This window comes from Pezoporus wallicus, unplaced genomic scaffold (assembly GCF_028554395.1).
Source record: "Pezoporus wallicus isolate ANWC-B61680 ecotype Strahan unplaced genomic scaffold, APGP_CSIRO_Pwel_v1 contig_8732, whole genome shotgun sequence".
NCBI lineage: Eukaryota > Metazoa > Chordata > Aves > Psittaciformes > Psittacidae > Pezoporus > Pezoporus wallicus.
This window is the reverse complement of record NW_026639809.1, coordinates 200,662-224,430: the sequence shown is the minus strand read 5'-3', so window position 1 is coordinate 224,430 and position 23,769 is coordinate 200,662. Positions and strand designations below refer to the sequence as shown.

Genomic DNA, 23,769 nt, shown 5'->3' with positions numbered 1-23,769 from the left:
GGTATAAACTGCCTGAGCACCTGTTTCACTTGCAACTCTTGGCTCAAGACAATTACAATTATTGCTGGCTATGGCTTTGTGAGAAGTATGGATTTTCCAGGCAATGGCCTCCTGCCTGGAGATGTGCCTCACTGTATTAGGTGAAGCAATGATTTGTCTTCCCGACACCCTGTAGCTCTCCATGGTCCTTCAGCCTTGTGTGTAACACTTGTTACACACAATTTTGTGTAATTTTGCTTATCAGTACTGGCGATCTGGACATCTGGTGCTCTCTCTAGCGCATAAACAGATCTCATCCCTAAATCATGTTTCAATTACTTCCCTTATTAACAGAGATGAAACAAAACAAGTCTCAGAAGTAAGGCTCACTTCAGTTCTTCATCTCTCATACTTTGCTCATGCCAGATTAAGCTTACATCCTCAGGAAACTACCTACATGATAACAGTTCAGTGAACACCTAGTCTCATAGTCATGTTGGGTTACCAGCAATTAGAGCTTGAATTAGAACCCCAAGCACCCCAGTCTAGTAGTATGCCTATTTGTGAAGATGAGGGCAACCACAGAATTAGGCAGCAAGCAGTGCTTTAAGCAGGTCACTCATGTCTAAGTAACTGAACGTCTAGGCAAGAATGACCTGAATTCTAATGTACAGAGTAGCTATTAAAAAAAAAAAAAAAAAAAAAGATCAGTAGAAGTCCAATATTCTACATTTACACGAAAAGAAGCACAGAAAATGGCATATACACAGATCCTGGAGATATACCACAAGTTAGTATTAATCACATCAGGTATCCCATGTAAAATGTAAGGTAAGGTTATCCCTCTTTTCACTAAACAGTCAGCTATGCCTTTTTGGTAAGGTAAGAGCAAGCACCAAGGCAGCAACTGAAGAGCTTCAGGTGTGCAACACAGTGTTGGCAAAAGTATTTCCCCCCCAGACTGAACTAGAATGGCAAAACCCAAAATACAGTTAAAACTTTAAAATGGAATTGCACACAGAAATTACACTGCTGCAAAATTCATCTTTAAAACAATATTGTTACCTAAAAATCTGCTTCACAGTGAAAGAGAAAACAAAAGAGAGACAGCTTCAACTTTTGGCTCTGTCAGAAATGTTTTGCTGTTCTCCATTTTAGAAACCAGGAACAGCAAATATATCTTTTGTCCCTCTCCCATCTTCTGCCTTTGTTTACACTGTGGTACTAAGAAGACAGACAAACATGACTTAATCAAAACACAGTTACTCTCATTCATTTCAACAGGAGTTACTGGATATCCTGGTCACTCAGTAACTTTCCTCTTCTTAGTGTCTATAGAAAAAATTAACCCCAGGTTAAATTTAAGAAAGGCTTTTTCACCTACACTTTGAATCAAATTTCTGTTCCATAAGGCAGAAAGTCCTAGTATGAGATCTTCCAAAAGAAGTTTTAAGCTCCCTAAATTACTACTATTTGAAGTGATTAATCAAATCACTGCAAAGTCATTACTCCTTAGAACAAATAAATCTTCCATTTTATCCCATTTATTTAAATCTTACCCTTAATCTTATACAACTCAATATTTATCAGATGTTTTATTATACAGGAGAAAAAGAGAAAGACTATTTGGCAATGACATCTTAGATGACAAATGATATAGAAAATACAGAGCAGTAATCAAGGAGTTCTATCTGCTATATAATACAGCTAATCACAGCATTTCACTCAATATATTACTAGTCTGTTATTTATCTCTTTTTATGGTACTCTAGTTTTCCAGTGAGTTCACTTAGGATTATTAACTCCTGCCTGCTTCAACAGTGAGGGACAATGCTCTAGCTACAGTGGGAATCCGTATCACACACGTTAAAACAAGATGATTCCTACCTTTCATTTCTCATCTAACCTGTAATTCTGCTTTTGATACTGCAATTAAACATATAAATTCAGGATGCACTTTTATACCTTGCCTGAAGTTAGAAAACTGCCAACTTTTCAGCCATGTTGCAACTTCCAGTTCTTTTTCTTTAATATTAGCAAGGGAAGAAAATGTAAAAAGAAAAAAAAATTGCAACATTTAAAAGGTTAAGGTGAAGTCATAATGAGGTAACACTACTAGCCAGACTACAGCACAAATTTGAAAGCCTTAAAGTATCTATAATTCAGTATGAAAAAAGACCTAACCCCATACTCTAACGAAATTAATGAGCACTAGTCCACCACCTTTAACGGAATACAAGTAAATTAAGTGCTCATCCACTTACCAGTGTGTCTTTCCAAAAAAGGAAAGCAGACTTTAGAGATAATATTCTGAGACTTAACTTGGAATTTTTATGTATTTCATTGTTGAACAAGAGAAAGTTTATGCCTTACTTGTTTTTATATCGCTGTAGTTCCTTCCATCTTCCACATTAGTCACAAGGAACTACAAATTATCAGTATTTTAAGGTATGGCCCCACTAGGCCACCAAAGATTAAAGGTGACCTCCTGACTACTTCTCTCGCTGACAGCACTATTCTCAGCATATAGCTCTTAAGAGTTTTATATTGCTTGAGAAACAAAAAACTCTGAACCCACTTGGTTCAGTTTGTCAGATAGTTGCTACTTGGTATTTGATACCGCTACAGTAATAACACAGAACTGTCCACTCTGATCTTAGTCTCCAGCTGGAGAAGCACACCAGTGCAAAGAAGGTATGTTATAGACATGGTTTGTAAAAACAAACCAGGAAATTACTTATGGGTCTGCTGGCAAAGTCCTGTGATTTGGGGCAGGGGAAAACAACCAAACCCTCCGAAACATCTTTCACATAGGTACATACCTATAGTATACTGCTCAGATCATCATTTTAGTAAAAACAGTTACTCACGAAGTGTTTAAGCTTTATTAGCCTAAAGTATTGGACATTATGGAATACAAATATACACCTTCTTACCCTCTCTAAAAACCTTTAGACTAAACACATCACTGATTTTAATTCAATTCTAAACTTTGAATATCTTTAGTTAGTAGTCAGCTTGCTAAATGCAATGCTAAGATTGTATGTTTCTAATTGACAAGCAAAGAAGTCTTTTCAGATCATATACCTTTAAAACTTTAAAAGTTTTACAAAAGCTCTCTTTTCTATGATCAGAATTATTTAAGACCAGTTGTTCTTGCAACCAGTACACCTTACTGTTTCATATTTGGAGAAGCAAGCCAAAATACACACATAACTGCTCTTAGGTTTAGACACAGTTATAATTCTTAGCAAGCCACATTTGCGAATATCTCATTATTTTTTCTTCATCACTTTGAAGAAGCAGTCTTATTTGCTCACCATGAAGAAAAAGTATGCTTTAAGCTGGCAACAAGTTGACAACCTGTCTCTTCTTCGCATCCCCTGAAGTTAACATTTGTAAAACCACCCTGTAGGGCAAATAGGTCAATTGCCAACTTTATGTTTTTCAGAGATACAGCTCTGTATTCATTTTTACTGAGAAGCTGACAACTTGGACATACTAAAGACTAGAGATTCCTAGGGCTTGTCTCCTTCCAAAGAGCAGTCAAAGTGTGCATGTGGGGAAAAATAAAACATGATAGTTATGAATGCAAGATATTATTTAAAGGATGCAGAAGAAATTTCTTTTTCAGACTTGGCAGGAAGTGAATATGGGAGACAAGTATATGGAGCTAAAATGTTATTCCCATTTTCACTAAACCCCTGAAAATTCATGATCAGTATGAAAACAGTTCTAGTATTCCATTAGCACTATTTATATATCAGTAAGAATGTTTATTTTGTGAATTTTCACTGCAAAGGTTACTCATTCTGGCTTTTCTTTATGTTTGTAATTTTGGATCTCTAGTACACATTAGCAGTTAACTGTAATTTACAGCACTTGTTGACACCTTCCAAAGAAGCATGTGGCTAAGCAACATATAAGTTTTAACTAAATTAACATTGCAAGAAATTTCTGTTCTTGAACTTTGTCTCTGAAAAAATTGTATGCTCCATAATTTTGGTGCTTAGTCACACAGAACTGCTCTTTCAAGTTATAAGTTCACAATTCTGTGTCTGAAAAATATGAACAAGAAAAAAAAAAAGTAGCAGCTAGACACAATGCATGTGTAGTAACTTCCTGCAATAGTCTGGCAGATCAGTTTGTTTATCCCAATTCAAATACCAAGTACTATATTAAATCAGGCTACTGCCTTTGTGTATTATTTTCAGATAATCCCCTTATGATCTCATCACTTAAAAATCAGCAGGCTTCTCTAAGCACCAAAAATGTTAAAACACAAATGTACTTGCACAGATGCTAAATACCAATGCAATGTATCTACAAGTGCTATGAAACAACATAGAAAAGATTTAGAATGGCCATTGCACTTGTTTTCAAGTAGTACTAAGTATCAAAGAGCAAGACACAAACTGTAGTAATGAATTTGCATTTTGATACTGCCTTTCAGGTATGGTCATAGATCACTGTCAGCAGCAGCTGAAGGACTTAGTAGTTGTACTCTCCCTTTTAATCTGCTCCTGCTCTCATCATGATCATAACTCACCGTTCGCTCCCACAGTTCCACCACAGATTACTTGCTTCCAGCCAGTACTAAGAATATACTGATTTTAAAAGGCCAAGGATCAAACTGTTTCACAGATGCAGCTCAGTGAACAGCCATGGAAGCATCTGAAGAAGGCCAACCATGGAGATGGTCATTTCTGGCAATAAAGTAGAAACAAAATGTTGGAATGTGCAGCTTCAGACTGGATCTGCTATCGATAGAAGTACAACATCTAACTACAGCCTTAACCTCTAAAGAGCTATTTGCATCTTAACATATACTAAAAGATTGCATTAAATTCAATTTGTAAATACAGTTTCCCTTAATAACAGTAAAGCTTAACATCATCCAATTTAACACAGGTTCTTAAAACCCCCATCTATGATTTCAGAATAGCAGGATAAGTAGTCAAGCTAGATTTCAGCTTGTTCAACTACGCTATCAGGAGTAATAGAATACTTCAAAGTTTCTTTGAGTCAACTAAATCTTTGACAACTTTCCCACTTTCCTCTGTTTCAGCTCCTTTGTGCGCTGGAGGATGCTGTATCATTGTTTGATGAGCCTCCACTATTATCAGCCTCTCTTTGCTCACAGTTAACAAAAGTATTATTTTTTCTTCCTTGACTTTAGCCTGATTTATCATCAACTTTTATGGTGCTAGAGAAAGAATGGGGTTGGATCAGTAGTGAACCTTTTAAAAGTAACCCTTGTAAATCAACAGCCTCTTTCTAAAACATTTTTTTTTTAAGATAGAGACATTAGAAGAGATGTTAAATATTACTGCTCATAGCAGATGAAGCATACTTTTTCCTTGCAATGTTTGTTTGGGTTTTTTGGTTGGTTGGTTGGTTTGGTTGTGAGGTTTTTTTGGTTGTCTTTTGGTTTGGGTTTGTTTTTTTACTTTAAAATGCATTACAGAAACTCCATGCTATGAGTCTAAGATTACCTTGTATTACACATTTGAGTTCTCAGTACTTTAGAAGGTGCATTAGACCTTTACATTCATTCCCATGTTATTGTAAGATGTTGGAATATTCCTAATTTTCCCTCTGTTTTGAACAGCTACCACATTTGGATGACCTATACTCAGCATATCTATATTAATGTATATAATGTATTGAGTACTTTGGAATGGTTTGGTTTTCTTCCTGTCATTGTCACCTTTATTGCATTATTGGTCACTGGAACAGGCTCCCCAGGGAAGTGGTCATGGTACCAAGCCCATCAGACTTCAAGGAGCATCTGCACAATGCTCTTATTCATATGGTTTAGTTTTAGATAGTCCTGCAAGAAGCAGTGACTTGGACATGATGATCCTTAGGGGTCCCTTCCAATTTGAGACAGTCTATAATTGTATGATCTACTTCGCAGTTACAAAGAAGGCTAAATATATACAGTCAGTCATTAACCAGAAAAAAAACCTGTACAACACATTATCATAAGCAATGATGGGAAAACACTACTGGTAATGTCTTTAAACCAGATCATACAAGAGCACTCAAAGACTCCAACCAAAAGTAATGCAATATTACAGACTACAATATACTGTAGCACTGATTATCTTTATTTCAAAATTGTACAAAGTATAAACATAAAGATATAATTACACAGAAGTAAAACCTGCTCTCTAAGTACCTGAATACTTAAGCAATGATGATGCCCACCAAAAAATGCCTTTATTATTTCTCATTAAGAAATCTTATCTTATGGAGCGATACATCATGAAATCAATTGTTGTACATCGAGGAAATTTACCAATAGAGCTCTCTTCCACTGGCGTGTACACTTTGATTTGTCTCATGTGAGTGTCTCTTCCATTTTGGTGATTAGCTAGAACAGCAATCTGAATCATAAACGTGCGAATAGGCTTCTTATGAGTATCTGTTAAAGGAACATGAATCCAGCCGCTTGGTTCCACTAATTCAAGTTGCTGCCAAAAAACAAGACAGAGAAGCAAAACATTCAGAAACATTTAATGTACTTAAACATGTATTAAACCCATTTAACAGTCTTACAAATCAGATTTTAGTTACTTTTTCAAATGAATTTGAAATACTACAAATTACTCATAGCTAATTTACTGATGGTATATAATTGGATACAAATAATTCAGCTGACTATAGTTGTGTTTGCTTTTACTTTCTGAATCTACTCTTCATTTTGTGCCTTAACCTCAAAATAAAAATCAATATAAAAAAATATGGACTTGCATATACATTCAAGGAAGTCAAAGCAGTACTATTTGGATCTGGTTCCATTTGGTACTTTGGTACTCTGAAGAACCCTGATCAAAGGTGACAGAAAACATGCATCTTAAATTATTTTATCTAGGCACTCTGAACTACAATATTCTAGAATGACTTACATTGGAAACTGAATCCACACAAAGTCTGGGTTTTCAGAAATTCCTAAGATTATTAGGGGACATGGGGAAGAGAAAAAGGAAGGTGACAGAGGAGAAAATACAGGATACCTCATGGGCTTTGTCTCATCTATCTGTCAAGGCAGATGCCCGACCAACTAATAATTGCTAAACAGCCATTTAATCACATTCTATGGTCTGTTTTGACTTGGCTTTTACACAAAGAGTGTAATATGATTATTTTTTTTGTTTTAATTTTAATCCCACAGAAACCAATGTCAAAGCAAGCAAAGAATTGCATTTTGTTAACTCTAAACCACATCACTGACACATCAACATGCTGAAATCAAGCTAGATGCTATGCAGAAGTGTGGTAACAACTTTTGTTTAAAGCTAGTTGCCCAACTTCAAAGCACAGTTTAAAACACATATGGAAGAGCACACAAGTAGGCGGAAGTCTTGGGGCACAGGGGAACCAACAAAAAAAAAAACAAACCAAAAACAAAAACGCCAACACAGTTGTCCACAGGGCAAGTGGATTTCACACAGCTAAGCAAATAAGTCTGCTGTTCTTCGCAGCCTAGCTCCTCTAAGATCTGTGCTTCTGAGCAGCTCAAAATTCCCATCTTTCTCCAGAAAATACTGCATGACAAACATTCTGTCAAATGCTTTGCGTTTGCTGGAGCTTTCAAAAGACCCATCTGAGATCTGCTGCTTCAGAGGCAGCAAGCACCCTGAGGGGATGGCCCAAGAAACAAGTAAAAAAAGTTTGATGACTACTTTCAAGAGGAAAAAAAAACAACCCTCCTCTCACACCTTCACCTTAAGAGAAACTAAAAACCTAAAACTCTCCACTGCTACCAGCTCTCCATTTCCAAAGCATTAAATTCACTACATGTTAGCAGCAAATCTTTTCCTTCCAGGAGCTAGACACTTCCACAAACACACAATCACTTATTTGTTGTAACTCTGTCTCTTTCAAAAAACCTATAAAATCTTTTTTTTGCATAGGAAACTTCAGGTAACAGTTGGGTTTACAAAGTGGCAGAAATGATGTACTGGTGAAGCAGCTTTACAAAGTGGAAATTTATCCCAGTGAGGTGGTAGTCATCATTTTGAACAAGTATGTTTGTTTGTGTCGTGGTTTAAGCCCAGTTGGCAACCCAGAACCAAGCAGCTGCTCACTCACTCCCCCTTAAACTACAACAGTTTGCCATCACCACAGTGAACAGAAAGGATGAGGATCCCAGTAATGTTTTATTCAACTACTACTAAGGTAAGGTGGCTATAATTTCAGAAAGAATTATAGGGTTATTGCTAATTAAACTTGTATTTCAATGTTATTCTCACAGTTTACAAACTCCAAGTTTCAGTGCTCTGATACTGGGGTTTTATGCTTGGATCAGTACCAAATGGATTAGTTAATACACTAAAATAAAGCATTGCTTTCTTAAGAGTTGACATCACTGGTTTCAGCCATATCAATTATAGTCCAGGTTTGTATGCCTCACTGGAAAAATTTTGGAGTGAAATAACGACTCCAACTCCAGAACCAAGAGAGCTACCAAAGAATCAGCAAAACTGGACTATTTGTACAAAAGGAAGTTGGATGCTTATTAACTTCACAGAGAAAATAATACCTTCTATTTTAAGGGAATTATTAGGGAATTTAAAAGTTACAAAGGCTAGTTTACTAGTAATAATAATAATGGGGGTTTTACTAGTAATAATATACTTGTACCTTTTTACATAAATTTTTGACTATGTATTTATCAGTGCTTTGCTTCATCCCTGATCAGTGGGAGGTGGTCATATGCTTTATTTACAGCATGCCATTTTTCAGCCCTGCTAAAAAGGCAGCCCATTTCTACATGTGCCTTTCTATAGAGATGGGACAAGTAATTTCTACATCTTTAAAACACGTGACTGAGGCATTAGGTTAATTAAATTAAAACATTCCCTAGTTCCAGATGTCAAATTTGATACACTTTGAACCTGATTTTTACTATCCTTAATAACACGCAATATTTTACTGAGGGTTAGCTCCCAGAATTCACTTGCAGTTTTAAGTGTCTGCATTTCTGCAAATTGAAAAGTTCTCAAACCAGCCACTAGAACACCCAGTATGGAATAGTTATTTCAGTGCGTCACGTAAAAACACATAGTGACTAAGCACAAACTGCACACAATTCATCAAGAAGCATTCAACTCTCCTAACCATAAAGCCCCTTTTTTATTCCTGAAATCTCTGCTTCACTTGGAGTTTGTTGACTAACTTCTGTAACAGCTGAATATGAATTCTTTACTGTACAAATCCTGGACTCATCCTCAGAATAGACCCCTTTCCCCATTCCAAGCAAATAGTTGCCTCTTGGACAAAGCATGTGACGCTTGTGAAGTTGAGGCTATACTGCAACGTATTAAGCACAAGGGGTCCAAGTTAAACTTAAATGTTTGAAAAGGACCTCTTGATTTTTGCCCTAAGTAACATTAATGTACGGTGATATTTTTTTGAGGGTTTTTTTTTTTTTTCAATTGATGCCTATGTAGTTTAGCAAAATGATTAAAACCCACTCAACTACTGAAGTTTAAATGCAACAAAACCTAATTACTATTATCTGAACATCCACTAGAAAAGGAAGTAATATTTTGCCAGTAAACCTACACATTTTCTGTAACCAAAGGAATGGTACAAACCAGATACATACACTCCTAAATTATTCTCCTCCACATGTCATGCTCTTTCAGATGAGTGAGAAAGTTTCTTTTCCAGAGGGCCCAGGTTCTTCACCAGCGGGAAAGAATAAGACATGGGAATAGGCGGTGGTGGTACAAGACAAAATGTTGCCCACTCTTGGTTCAATGTCAGCACCCACATCCAACCATTACAATTCCTAGCAGAAGTGGGATGAAATATGCAGCTCTACTCTGCCTGAAGCATTCCCAGTGTGAACAGAATCTAAAGGAAGCTTATTGTGAAGTTTTAAGAAATTCCTATGAAGCCCATGCAAATGGCAATCTTTCAAAGCCTTGTAAACCGGTCTGGAAACTTGGGTGGATTTTTACAGGGAGGCAAAAGGCACATCCTCAACACAAAGACTGAACTATTGCCAAATTTCAAATCCTTGCTTCAGAGCTTGGGGGCACTGGAGCATCAAAGAAGGACACCAGAATATTCTCACACAAGCAAAATAGCATACTTGTCACTAGCCTTATTCTTGAAACAGAACTGCTTTGGCTGAAACTTTCAAAAAATTCAACCCAAAGCAGACATCTGGCATGGAAAAATCTGTCTGAACTGAACTTGGGCAAAAGTTACAAAGTAATTAAGAGTTAAGCCTTAAAATGGAAAGGGTCACATAACCTTAAATACAGGTGGTAGCTCTACCTACAGTAATCACTGGTTTTCAACTCCACTTCAGTTGACTTTGCTGTCGACCCTGTTCTTCAGAAGCACTAGCCACTGTATACACATATATGTATATAGATATACACACACACGTATTTCACTCCAACCCTACAGCATAAGCCCGCTATGAAAAAATATCAGATTAACTTTCCTCCTATATTTTTAACTCCTACATAGGTCATTAGGAATCAGTCACAATTAAATGGCTTCCAGGAAAGTTTTACAATCCAGCTGTGTTATTAATTACCTGAGTGAAATGAAAAATTACAAGTTTGTGTGTTTTACCAGAAAAGGTTAAAAAAAGGGGAGTAAGGGGGGAAAGAACAAAAGAAAGAGTCAATGCAAGTTCAGTATTAGTAACTCAGGACAGTTTCTGCAGCCTTAGAGTAATCTTACAATATACTAAAAGCCTAGGGTTTGTTTGCTTGGTTTGCCTTTTTTTTATATTTGCTTCTAATACTATAAATTTTGTGACAACTAGTGAACAAGAGTATAAAAGTCAAAACAAAGGAACAGAAATTAAAATGGAAAAAAATCACTCACTTGTCCTTTGCTGCTGTTACACACTCTCATCTATCTCCTCTCCTGCTTTCTTCTCTCCACTGCTTTCTTATTTTTCCTCTCCTCTGCATGCTACAGCTTTACCTATGGACATATACTCCCAACTCCAGTGATGCATGTTATTTTGAAAGCCAAAGCAGAAATAATGTTCTCAAAGAAAAATCTCCTCCCCAGCCAATTTAATAGCGCTGTTTTTTCACTTTATCTTGTAGAGTCCAGAGGTTCTACAGAATTCTGCACACATTTGGCAAGGCTGTTATTGCAACTATCGTATGTTCTACCACAGAAGATGCAAATCACACGAAGTAAAAATAATTTAACAAAAAATTATTTATCCAAAGAAGGCTTTTGTATTATACTAAATCCTACTTAAGCTGAATATTGACTTATTTTTCATACTTTGTGATATACTCTGGTGCCTTCAAAGTGGCATATAACTCAAAATGCTAATATACCATGCTTGTAAACCCAAGCCAAATTCTTTCCTACATTTACAACAGGCTAACATCTTTGAAACAATACATGATTTCTACTGCACTATGAAGATAGCTTTTGTGAAGGTACAGAAAGGAAAAAAAAACATGTACATAGTTTCATATTCAAGGTCATTACAAATGTATCTGAGAATGTACCTGGATCATAGAATCATAGAATAGATAGGGTTGGAAAGGACCTTAAGATCATCTAGTTCCAACCCCCCTGCCGTGGGCAGGGACACCTTACGTGAAATCGTATCACCCAAGGCCTCATCCAACCTGGTCTTGAACACCACCAGGGATGGAGCATTCACAACCTCCCTCGGCAACCCATTCCAGTGCCTCAGCACCCTAACAGGAAAGAATTTCCTCCTTATATCCAATCTAAACTTCCCCTGTTTAAGTTTTAACCCATTACCCCTTGTCCTGTCACTACAGTCTCTAACAAAGAGTCCCTGCCCCAGCATCCCTATAGGCCCCCTTCAGATACTGGAAGGCTGCTACGAGGTCTCCACGCAGCCTTCTTTTCTCCAGGCTGAACAGTCCCAACTTCCTCAGCCTGTCTTCATATGGGAGGTGCTCCAGTCCCCTGATCATCCTCGTGGCCCTTCTCTGGACTTGTTCCAACAGTTCCATGTCCTTTTTATGTTGAGGACATCAGAACCGCACACAATACTCCAGATGAGGTCTCACAAGAGCAGAGGAGAGGGGCAGGATCACCTCCTTCGACCTGCTGGTCATGCTCCTTTTGATGCAGCCCACGATACGGTTGGCTTTCTGGGCTGCAAGCGCACACTGAAGACGGCTCATGCTCATTTTCTCATCAACCAACACCCCCAAGTCCTTCTCTGCAGGGCTGCTCTGAATCTCTTCTCTGCCCAACCTGTAGCTCTGCCTGGGATTACTCCGACCCAGGTGTAGGACCTTGCACTTGGCATGGTTAAACTTCATGAGGTTGGCATCAGCCCACCTCACAAGTGTGTCAAGGTCCCTCTGGATGGCATTCCTTCCCTCCAGCCTATCAACCAAACCACACAGCTTGGTGTCATCGGCAAACTTGCTGAGGGCGCACTCCATCCCACTGTCCTTGTCAGCGACAAAGTTGTTAAACAAGACCGGTCCCAACACCGATCCCTGAGGGACACCACTTGTTACTGGTCTCCAGCCGGACATTGAGCCATTGACGACAACTCTTTGTATGCTAGACAGGTCTCTCAGAATTCAGAAGTGTAAGTTTTTCTGTGCATATATAGGAAGAAAAAGCAGCCTGGATTCTTCTCCTGGAAAAAAAATTCCTCTTCTGCACACATGTACCAACAGAAAGCTGAGAACTACGGCTGCCATCACAGTTTCAGCATGACAGAACGTGATCCTGAGATCCTGGTACCTCATCACATTCAATCATCTGCACCATTAGATCAAAATGGCAACACTTATTTCCAGTGGCTGCCTCCAAAACAGGCTGTGAAACTGAACAGCATTTATTTTACTCCTACTTCTGTCACAAAGCTGCTTCTTTTTACTTTAGTGACTTTGCCATCTCTGAAATTAAAAGGCGTTACTATACTCTTCTTTACAAATATAACTTTGCTTTTCTATATGCTCTTACCATACAGTAATACAAAACCCTTAAGATTTTCAAAGCAGGTGTTCTCAATAAATAATGCATTCTTCCAAGAAGATTATAAAATTAAGTTCTAGAGGAAATAAATGTTATTTCCAGAAATGAAGTATTTATCAATACATAAACTTTCTCCAAGTTGAGTGATCAAATACGGGAAAGGCTTTTCCCTGTTTATGCATCTTTTTTTACAGCTATCCAAATATGCTTTCACAACAACTGGCAAGGAGAAAGAAGGCTGGCTAAACTTCCAGAATTCTCTTTCCATAATTGCCATGTCGTACCAGACAGCTACTAGGATTCAGAATCAGTAGACCTCTGCATAATTCCAAGTGTTGGAACTGTCAACACATGAAGTAGCAGACCTTGGGCTTCAGCCATCACTTCACTTAGGAAGGAAGAGAATCAGTTAATAGCAGTGATGCACCAGTTCCAGCAGAAAAATGAAGCACATCCAAAAGAAACTTCGCAAGTTCCAAGTGAGTCAAAGGAGGGACAGCACATTACAGCTTAAAAAGAAACACAGGAACATGCTCAAAGGACCCACTGTGAAAAGCACACTTCTTTGCTCTAACGAAGCAACGACCACCTAAGGAGGTGGCTCTGTGGTCATAATCAGCCACCTCCTTAAACAGTCAAGAAATCTAACTTCAGTCCATTAGGTAAGAGAAGGTTTCCATTCTTTCAAATAGCAGTTCCTGAAGCGCACAGCTCATCTCTCAGGAAGATTCAACTATGGATTTAGGCAGACAGAAGACTAGTTGCAGAATAAGCTATCATAGACAGTGAAATCAGCAAATACTAAAAATTCCTATCATATATAAGCTTCTTGTTTAAATGCACTGAAAGAAATAACTTCTGGGAAGACTGGGAAGGTTGAAAAATAGAAAGATCAAGGAGATTCTTACAAAAAGTTTTATGGAACCTCCTTCTTCAGCCTGTTCTGCTCCAAATTAAACCAATAAAAAATAGCCAATGCCCACGTGTTAGAAAAAGTTGCACCTGATTAAAGACAACTGAAGAAGTCAAGCTAGAAAGAGTAAAGTTTACTGTTATAGATTACCAAAATGAGTATTTGTCACAGAATATGTATCCAAGCCTGGGAAAAAAAACAGAACTCAAGTAGATCACAGAGACCCTGAAAACATACTACAAAAGTGCTCAATCAGCTAGACATACCAGGGAAACACTAAGAAAAATGACAAACTATATTTGGCAAAAAAAAAATCATGAATGTACTAAATTTGATTTGATTTTTCACAAATTAGTTTTCAACACATTTGCCAAGTTCATCTCAGAACCATTTGTACCCATAAAAATAATCAAATGCATCAAGCGTGCCAATTCAGTGTACGCAATTAAGCTGTGACTCTGTGTGTGTGTGTGTGTGTGTGTCCAGAATCACTAACAGTTTGTCTTTATTTCACTCATTTCTGAACTGTTGGATGAAGTGGTAAGAAGTCTTGCAAAAATTAATATTCTTTAGAAAATATTCTCTAAGGTGACAATTCTACTTTCTTAGGTTAAGCAAAAGAAACCATCATCTTGAGGCTCTTTCACTGTCAACTCCTGGTAAAAGGCAGACATCTAAACTAGAGTTATTGTTGATTCCTCCCCTATTGTAGGCTAAGACAATGTTAACCCACTCTGAGGATCACATCCTTTAAAATACATTTGGCCAAGTTTTAAATAGGCTTGACAAGTTGTTAAAGAGCAATAGACTGAGGTGCAAAATTGTTTCAACCACAGAATATCACTTAAAAAAAAAACCAAACCCATGCTTAGTAAATAGCATGGAAGCATTAAAATGTAGGCTACTGTAATGCTTGGAACTAAAAATATAATGCTTCTACACAGGTATCACTGAAAACTTGCAAGTAGTTGTTACATTAGACATTCAACTGGATGGATGGAGATCTGCAGACAGATCATTAATACACTGCAAAAAAAGGTATTGAAAAACCTGTCTGAAGTCTGATCTGAAATCTGTTCAAAACATACATACCCCACCCCATCTTGACATCATTACCAACCTGAGCATCAGCACGAGTTTGTCACAGCTATCCAACAGGAACTGTAATACAAACCTGTCATTGGACATCCCCTTTAAGAATCCTCTTAGGGACACAAAAATACATTCAAAGAACTGGAATGCCTCAAAATAGTGTCATATTTAAGTCCTATATTCCTAGTGGTCCCCTACATAAGAAACAATCTTGACCTATTCCAATTACCTTATGATTTAAAACCTAAATTCCTATGGTCACTTAAAATAATACAGGTTCCATCATAGCAAAATTACAACACCTCCAAGAATCACAGTTACAGGAAGTAAATAGGTACTCTACAAACACGCATCGGTAGGTTCCCAATATGACCAAGCAGCAAGACGTATCCTCCTTGCATGGTGGACCAAGTACTAGCATCTATGATGCTTAAATAGAGAGATTCTTACACTGCCTACCCAATGTCATGTTTGTACAGAAACAGAACATATGCTGGCCAATGTCAGCAGGTTATACCATAATGCCACCTTGTAGATCACAGAAACAGGCATGTTCCCAAAGTAAGCAGATGATGTCAATTGAACTATGATATAACCTAAATTTCACAGAATCATAGAATAGTTAGGGTTGGAAAGGACCTTAAGATCATCTAGTTCCAACCCGCCTGCCATGGGCGGGGACACCTCACACTAAACCATATCACCCAAGGCTCTGTCCAACCTGGCCTTGAATACCACCAGGGACGGAGCATTCACAGCTTCTCCGGGAAAACCATTCCAGTGCCTCAGCACCCTTGCAGTTAAGAATTTCTTCCTTATATCGAATCTATACTTCCCCTGTTTAAGATTTAACCCATTACCCCTTGACCTATTACTACAGTCCCTAACGAAAAGTCCATCTTCAGCAACCCTATAGGCCCCCTTCAGATACTGGAAGGCTGCTCCACGCAGCCTTCTTTTCTCCAGGCTGAACAGTCCCAACTTCCTCAGCCTGTCTTCATACAGGAGGTGCTCCAGTCCCCTGATCATCCTCGTGGCCCTTCTCTGGACTTGTTCCAACAGTTCCATGTCCTTTTTATGTTGAGGACATCAGAACCGCACACAATACTCCAGGTGAGGTCTCACAAGAGCAGAGGAGAGGGGCAGGATCACCTCCTTCGACCTGCTGGTCATGCTCCTTTTGACGCAGCCCACGATACGGTTGGCTTTCTGGGCTGCAAGCGCACACTGAAGACGGCTCATGCTCATTTTCCCATCAACCAACACCCCCAAGTCCTTCTCTGCAGGGCTGCTCTGAATCTCTTCTCTGCCCAACCTGTAGCTGTGCCTGGGATTGCTCCGACCCAGGTGTAGGACCTTGCACTTGGCATGGTTAAACTTCATGAGGTTGGCATCAGCCCACCTCACAAGTGTGTCAAGGTCCCTCTGGATGACATTCCTTCCCTCCAGCGTATCAACCAAACCACACAGCTTGGTGTCATCAGCAAACTTGCTGAGGGCGCGCTCCATCCCGCTGTCCATGTCAGCGAGAAAGATGTTAAACAAGACCGGTCCCAACACTGATCCCTGAGGGACACCACTCGTTACTGGTCTCCAGCCGGACATTGAGCCATTGACCACAATTCTTTGTGAGTAGCCATCCAGCCAGTTCTTTATCCACTGAGTGGTCCACCTATCAAATTGATGTCGCTCCAATTTAGAGACAAGGATGTCATGTGGGACAGTGTCGAACGCTTTGCACAAGTCCAGGTAGATGACGTCAACTGCTCTACCCCTGTCCATCAGTTCTGTAGCCCCATCACAGAAGGCCACCAAATTGGTCAGGCAGGATTTCCCCTTAGTGAAGCCATGCTGGCTGTCACCAAGCACCTTGTTGTTTTTCATATGCCTCAGAATACCTTCCAGGAGAATCTGCTCCAAGACTCTGCCAGGCACAGAGGTGAGACTGACTGGTCTGTAATTCCCTGGGTCATCCATTTTCCCTTTCTTGAAAATGGGGGTTATATTTCCCTTTTTCCAGTCATCAGGATCTTCACCTGACTGCCATGATTTTTTAAATGTGATGGAGAGTGGCTTAGCAACTTCATTTGCCAGCTCCTTCAGAACCCACTGACAGATTTCATCAGGTCCCATGGACTTGTGTACATTCAGGTTCTTAAGATGGTCTCCAACCAGATCCTCTCCTACAGTGGGCACAAGGTCTTCATTCAAACAGTCCCTGCATATGCCTTCCAAGACTTGGGTGGTGTGGTCAGAGCATTTGCCAGTGAAGATAGAGGCAAAGAAGTCAGTAAGAACCTCAGCCTTCTCCAAATCCAGGGTAGCCAGTTCTCCTGATAGCTTCCGGGGGGGGGCCTACATTGTCCCTAGTCTATCTTTTTCACTACATACCTACAGAATCCCTTCCTGTTACCTTTCACATCCCTAGCCAAGTTTAATTCTAACTGGGCCTTAGCTTTCCTAACCTGGTCCCTAGATTCATGGACAGCATCCCTCTTTTCTTCCCAGGCCGCCTGTCCTTGAATCCACCTTTTATAAGCCTCTTTTTGCCTTTGAATTTTCCTCAGCAGCTCCTTACCCATCCAAGGAGGTCTCCTGGCCCTCCTGCTGCACTTCCTTCTAGTTGGGATGCAACACTCCTGAGCTTGTAACAGGTGATCCTTGAATATCAACTGACAAGTCTTGGACCACCCTGCCCTCCAGGGCTATATCCCATTGAACCTTACTAAGCAGGCTCCTGAAGAGGCCAAAGTCTGCTCTCTTGAAGCCCAGGGCAGTGAGCTTCCACAAAATCAAGGAAGCTCCTGGATTGCTTGTGCTGGGCCGTATCATCGCCCCAACAGATATCAGGGTGGTTGAAAGTCCCCCATGGGGACAAGGGCCTGCAAGCGTGAGGCTGTTCCTATCTATCTGTAGAGTGCTCCATCCACAGAGTCCTCTTGATCAGGCAATCTGTAACAGATCCCCACAATAATGTTTCCCATCACTGTTCTCCCTTTAACCCTGACCCTCAAACTCTCTCTTGACTGCTCACTTGTCCCCAGACAGAGGTCCATACTCTCCAGCCTATCCCTAACATAAATAGCAACTCTCCCCCCCTTCGCCTGACAGGCCTGTCTTTTCTAAAGAGCCTGTAACCTTCCATTCCAACACTCCAGTTATAGGAGCCATCCCACCATGTTTCTGTAATGCCTATTATATCATAGCCCCGCAGACATGCACACATCTCTAATTCCTCTTGTTTGTTACCCATGCTACAGGCATTTGTATAGAGGCATCTGAGCCGAGCTCCAAATGAAGCCAGCTCATTGGCTGGAGCAGCTGGGATATCTCTACATTGCTCCAAGCATTTATTATAGGTGCTGGCAACTAACTGGGTGTGTTGGGATGGAATGATGCCCCCCTCCCCCAACACATCTAGTTTAATGCATCCTTGACCAGTCTGGCAAGCCTCCTACCAAAACCGCTCTTCCTCTTGTCAGACCAGCTCCACCAGACCCCACTAGACCTGGCCTACTTACTTGGGTCCCGTGTCCAAGATACCCAAACCCCTGACTATGGTACCACCCTTCTAACCATTTATTAACCTGGCCAATCCTCCTAGCCTTTTTGGGGTCCTCCCCTGTATCCTGAAGAATTGATGAGAAGACTGTCTGTGCTCCAGAGCCCCAACCACCTCTCCTAGGGCTCTGTAGTCCTTCTTCATGTTCTCCAGGCTACTGCTATCTATATCATTAGTACTCACATGGATCACTAGAAGTGGGTAATAGACAGTGGGACTTACTAGAGCAGGTAGCCTCTCTGCAACTTCCCTGATCCATGCCCCTGGTAGGCAACACACCTCCCTTGAGACTGGGTCAGGCAGACAGATGAGCGCTTCTGTTCCTTTCAAAGTAGAGTCCAATACTACTACGACCCCATGCTTTTTCCTGGCAGCACCAGTAGTGATCTTCTTTAGCAGTGCCCCAGCCAGTTTGTTTCTGGTGCGAGTATGTTTCCTCATCAGCTCCTCGCAGGACAGCAAAGCAGTTCTGGGTGGGGACAACAGATTTACGAGGAAGCCCCTTGGTTTTAATGGTCTTCTGCCTCCTTTTTTTGTTGTTTTTTTTTTTTTGTTGCTGTTCCCCAGATTCCTGGGTTAACGGCCTCCTTCTTTCCTCCGTGAACTACAGGGGACGCTTGAGGCTCCTGCACAGTTTGGGCCTGCAGTAAGCAGTCCTGCTTCCTCTCAGCTTCCCTGACATCTCGCAGTCTATTGACAGCATCCCGCACCTCAGCCCCTGCTGCAGGAGGACCTGCACCAGGGAGCACCGAGTGCAGCCCTGCCCATTGTGCACCCTCCCCTCACAAGCCCAGTGCAGGCACCCTCTACGCTCCGACCTCTGCACTGCAGCCTCCCCTCTCATCGGCTCTGTCTGGGTGCCTACGCTGGTCACCATGGGGGCAGCCAGAACAGAACCTCCAGACCAGGCCCTGGTCATGAGGCAAGTGCTCACCACCCCGCTCACCTGCCCACGCTAACTGCCTCGACCCGCCCTGGTTGCCACGCTCCCTGGGACAGGTTTATACCCAGCCAGAGCTGGTGTGGCTCCTCCTGGCACCGCCCCCTGCTCGCGTCAGCTGAGCTGCCGGCTCCTGGGGCTCCTGGGCAAGTCCTGTCGAGGACGTGAGGCTCCCTCGGTGGCTGCTGCTGCTCTGAGTTGAAACTCCTGGATGCTGAGCTTCCCCCACTAAGGTGTTGAAGGCGTCCTCTATCCAGCTACTCACCTCAGCAATTGCAATTGCTAAATTTCATTTAGCAGAAGTGATTCACCAACTATCTCATGAAACTGCTTCTTTGACTGGTGTGTTTTCATATTCTTTAGAGTGAGGTGTCCTGATTAGAATTTCCCCATATGTAAAAAAGTAAGGAACCATTTGATTTGATTCTGCTGATAAAACAATGCCATCTCTTCCCAGATGTACTTCATTGATTCAGACAGGATTTCAATACAACTACAGGAATAAACTTAAGAATACAGCATTGAAATTTAATCCATGAAATGTTAAACAGGGAAAGTCAGATTTTGCATTTTTACTGCCCTCATTGAAATCTTCTGAAATCAGATAAGGAAAACCTAAGAGGACAATAAGAAAGTCTAGACATGAGTCTCTGGTAAATAGGCACGTAAGAGACTACTGTCAAAAAAATGGGGTACAATTGCACATGCTATGAAACACCAGGAGTCTCAAAGGAAAAAATGTTGTTTCAAAAGTATCAAGTCAAAGAAGCATAAGTACGATGCCTACAAAAGGGTCAAAGCTCTGCTGAACTGCCCATGTACAAAACCCGTTACAGATGAAGTCACTTCAAGTGGAATGCCCACAGATTAAAACGCAGATGGTCTGGATGCAGATGGAGGGACCTCTGTCCATGGTACTTAAGAAACCAGCACGATGCCCATCACACTTCACACTACCACATCTGCTCACAGGGCTTACCAGTAACACTTGTACAATCAGGTACATGCGGCCTGAGACATAAACAGCATACCAAATGGTCAGCTACTGTGGATTTGTCAGCCAAAATTGACTCAACTGTAATTTCAGAAAATATTGTCTGCTTAACTCTGGGTGGCCAAAAGAGCAAGCAAAAGGAAAGGAAAGGAGAGACGACAATCTTTGAATACTTCATCCCTTAGAATATGACTGAAAACAACTTTTCATTCTAGAAAACCTATCTGCAGAAGCCATCACGAATTTGTCACAGATTGCTTGCTAGGTAAGTCTCTCTTGAAAAAAAGGAACACTTCTTACGTTGTTATGCTGTGAACATTATAAGATGTTCTGTGCGGGACAATGCCGAGGCAGCAAAACATTAATTAAAAAAAAAAAAACAACCAAAAAAAAAAAAACACAAAAAAACCACAAAAGTCTCATGATGTATATAGCATTCAGAGAAGGCCAGAAATGTTGTGTAATCTTGGACAGTTTGCTCTGAGTCCCACATCTTTAAAATCCTATTCTTTTTTTGAGTGAGGTCACTTGAACTTTCACGTAAGAGTTTACACTTGAAACATCCATAAATTAAATCTCATTATATTACATCTGTGAAGGTATTGAGTGGCAGGCACCCTATCTACTGGAACTTAAAAAAAAAAATACAAAAGCCTTCTCTCTGTCTGTTTAAAAAAAAAATACGGATCTATCAAAATCAACAAATGTGTTGATTTATCAAATCAACAGAGTGACAACACAGTCTAGCATAGAGTTTCATATCTGCACATATGAAAATAAGGCCTAAAACTCCAAAGCAAGCCTTCAATCCACAGCAGGAAGTCATCTAAGTTTAGTTTGGTCTCAGCTAAAACAGATCCCATTTTAACAGGAACCTGTCACTCCAGAAGAAATACTGTCTCCACCTGCAATTAGTCATAACGGCTTTGAAATTCTGGATCTCTGATTTAATGAGAAATGATTTTTATAATTAATTTAAGGATCAGTCAAGAGTGGAGGAAGGGAAGGCAAACATTTCCTAAGCTTATCAACATTCTCCTGCTGGGAGAATGCCTCATTAACCAGCTGTCACAACAGACAGGAATGCCATACCTTTGCAGGTGCACTGCTATTAGACTTTCAGAAGACTCCCGGTATCAGGGGAAATCCTTCAGACCTACAGGGATTTGGCTCCAATGTGAATCTCAGTTACTTCCCTTGAGCTTGGCGGATAGTATATGCTGAAGCTGAAAAAGCAATGAAAAAAAAATTCTTGTGCTCATGCTCTAGTGGTGGCCTGGCCAACAGTGTCAAAAATAGGTAATGCTGCCCAAAACAAACTTTCTGCTTCTGTTTGCCTACTTCTGGTACCTGAGTTGTTTAAAGTCTAAGTTGTAGACGTACGGGAACAGACTGCATCTGGACAGTCTGGCCCTAAAAATGAATGGTAGAAAGGCTATGGTTTGCTGCAAGTCTTTAAACTTTCCAAAATTTCAGCATTCTGGAAGAGGGATGAAAGGGGGTTTTATTTATTGATTTTTTATTATTTAAAGACTAGGGTACTATCTGACTAAAATTATTAGTAGCTGCAAAGGTTATAGATACAGATGGGCGAAGGGAAGCAGTACATTAAAAAAAATTAGAAAATATATGGCAAACAGTGTACATTTAGAAACAAGTGCAAATCTCAGGTAGGGAAATCAAACATTTTGTACCTTTTGGGAAGCATTCAAATCATAAAAGCTTACCTCACTACAATGTTTTTCACAGAGACAGGTAATTAAGGAGGAAGCCCCATATACACAAAATAAGTATCCTGTTAAGTAGGAGTCTGGCAGATGATAACCAGCTGATATAAGTCAATTTTTATATGCTGTGTGATGATACAGATTAGAACCACAGTATTCTCTAACAATTATAGGTTTACAGGATCAACAGTTGTAAAACTGGAGCAAATGATGGAGCATAAACATGGAAATGTGATTCATAGAACTGGTTCTTTGAAAACCTTTCCAGTAAATTATACTTGATCAGAAGACCGCGGGGGGGGAACCACCACACACACACACAAAAAAAAACAAAACAAAACAAAACCCCAACAAAACAAACAAAAAAAAACAACAAACCAGGGAACCTGCTTTACAAAAAAGTGGTAAGCACAACAAAAGCCCTTATAATTTCCCGAGTTCATTCCAACAAATGGCACTATATGCATTCAAACTTTCTAGTCACAACTGAATACAAATCAGCAACAGAGCTATCAAAACCCCATCTGGTTAAGTATGCAAACTGGGGTTTTCATAACAAAGGAAACTAGGCACAAAGTTCTTAAAAATTACATTAGACAACATACATTACTAGCCCTTTTATTTAAATCCTTCTTTTAGTCATGAATTTGAGCTCCTTCCCCCTTCCCCACCCCCCAAAACTGCTGAAAAGCTCTAAGATTTGCCAATTCCTGTAATAAGGTCTAAAAAACTTAGTCCCTCTTCAAAGTTTCCTTCATCCAAAATAAGGACATCACCTCCTGCGATTTCCAGGTGAGTCAGGCTGCTCTCAGGGAAGACAACACCACTTCAACCATGTATTGCAAAGAGGCAAGGGAAACCAGAAAGTAAGGTGGTAGAAAGTAGAAGACTAAACAGCTATACAGAGAGAACAGAAAATGGATTGAACAAGAGCTTTGGAACATGCTACAGCAATGAAGTCTGAAAATATATTAAAAAAACTTCCATAATTCAGGTGAATTTACACGACAAATGGGACTGTTGACCAAAGAACATGACAAGGTGTTAATACTGGCAGCTGCCTTCTATGAAAGGTAACAGAACGCAACAGAATCCACCAAGAAAGGAGAGATTAAGCAGAATTTCCTCTAAGCAAAGAAACAAGTGCTTTCAAAGAAAATCCTACAACTGCTACTTGTTAAGTGATGCCCTTATACAAGATGACTTTAAGGCAAATAGAATTAAGACATCAGAAACCAGGAGATAGAAGAGCATACAAGAAGAGGTCCTATCACTTTTTCCAAGCCAGAACTGCTGGGCACAAGCAGAAATAATATAAATGGACTCTATGGATGCACTGCACAAATTTATTGTAAGTGGAAATTCAATGACTGAAAACACTGCTGAGAAATAACTAATTTTACAAAGGTGCAGAAGTTTGCAAAATGGATGAAAGCTGTACTTCCAGTGTCTGCAGTTCCCATTTGTTCTAACATATATAATGGAAAAATACTATGTTTTTGTGAAAGCACATTAAAAAAAAAAAATCGGCTCATAATTTACCTTCAAAATTGTTTAGCCATATCCAGGAAATATGTCTAGACA

The 23,769-nt window shown here is 40.0% G+C and overlaps 1 protein-coding gene across 5 annotated transcripts in view; it reads right to left on the bottom strand.

Moving 5' to 3' along the window:
• The window catches only part of ANAPC10 (anaphase promoting complex subunit 10), a 103,040-nt gene that overhangs the window by 58,825 nt on the left and 20,446 nt on the right, over positions 1 to 23,769 (bottom strand). Inside the window, exons 4-6 of one of the 5 annotated variants that reach the window (XR_008973017.1) lie at positions 21,551 to 21,684; positions 14,496 to 14,583; positions 6,374 to 6,458 (exon numbers count right to left, since the gene is read on the bottom strand). The exons of 1 other annotated variant lie outside the window; for it this stretch is intronic. Coding sequence is in view for 2 of the 4 variants with exons in the window: in XM_057416281.1 (XP_057272264.1) it covers positions 4,618 to 4,685; positions 6,284 to 6,458 (243 nt within the window). In the remaining 2 variants the exon portion in view is untranslated. Of the gene's footprint in view, positions 1 to 4,601; positions 4,686 to 6,283; positions 6,459 to 14,495; positions 14,584 to 21,550; positions 21,685 to 23,769 lie in introns of those variants that run through there. 3 more of the 5 variants (XM_057416281.1, XR_008973016.1, XM_057416284.1) reach the window with 3 other exon arrangements.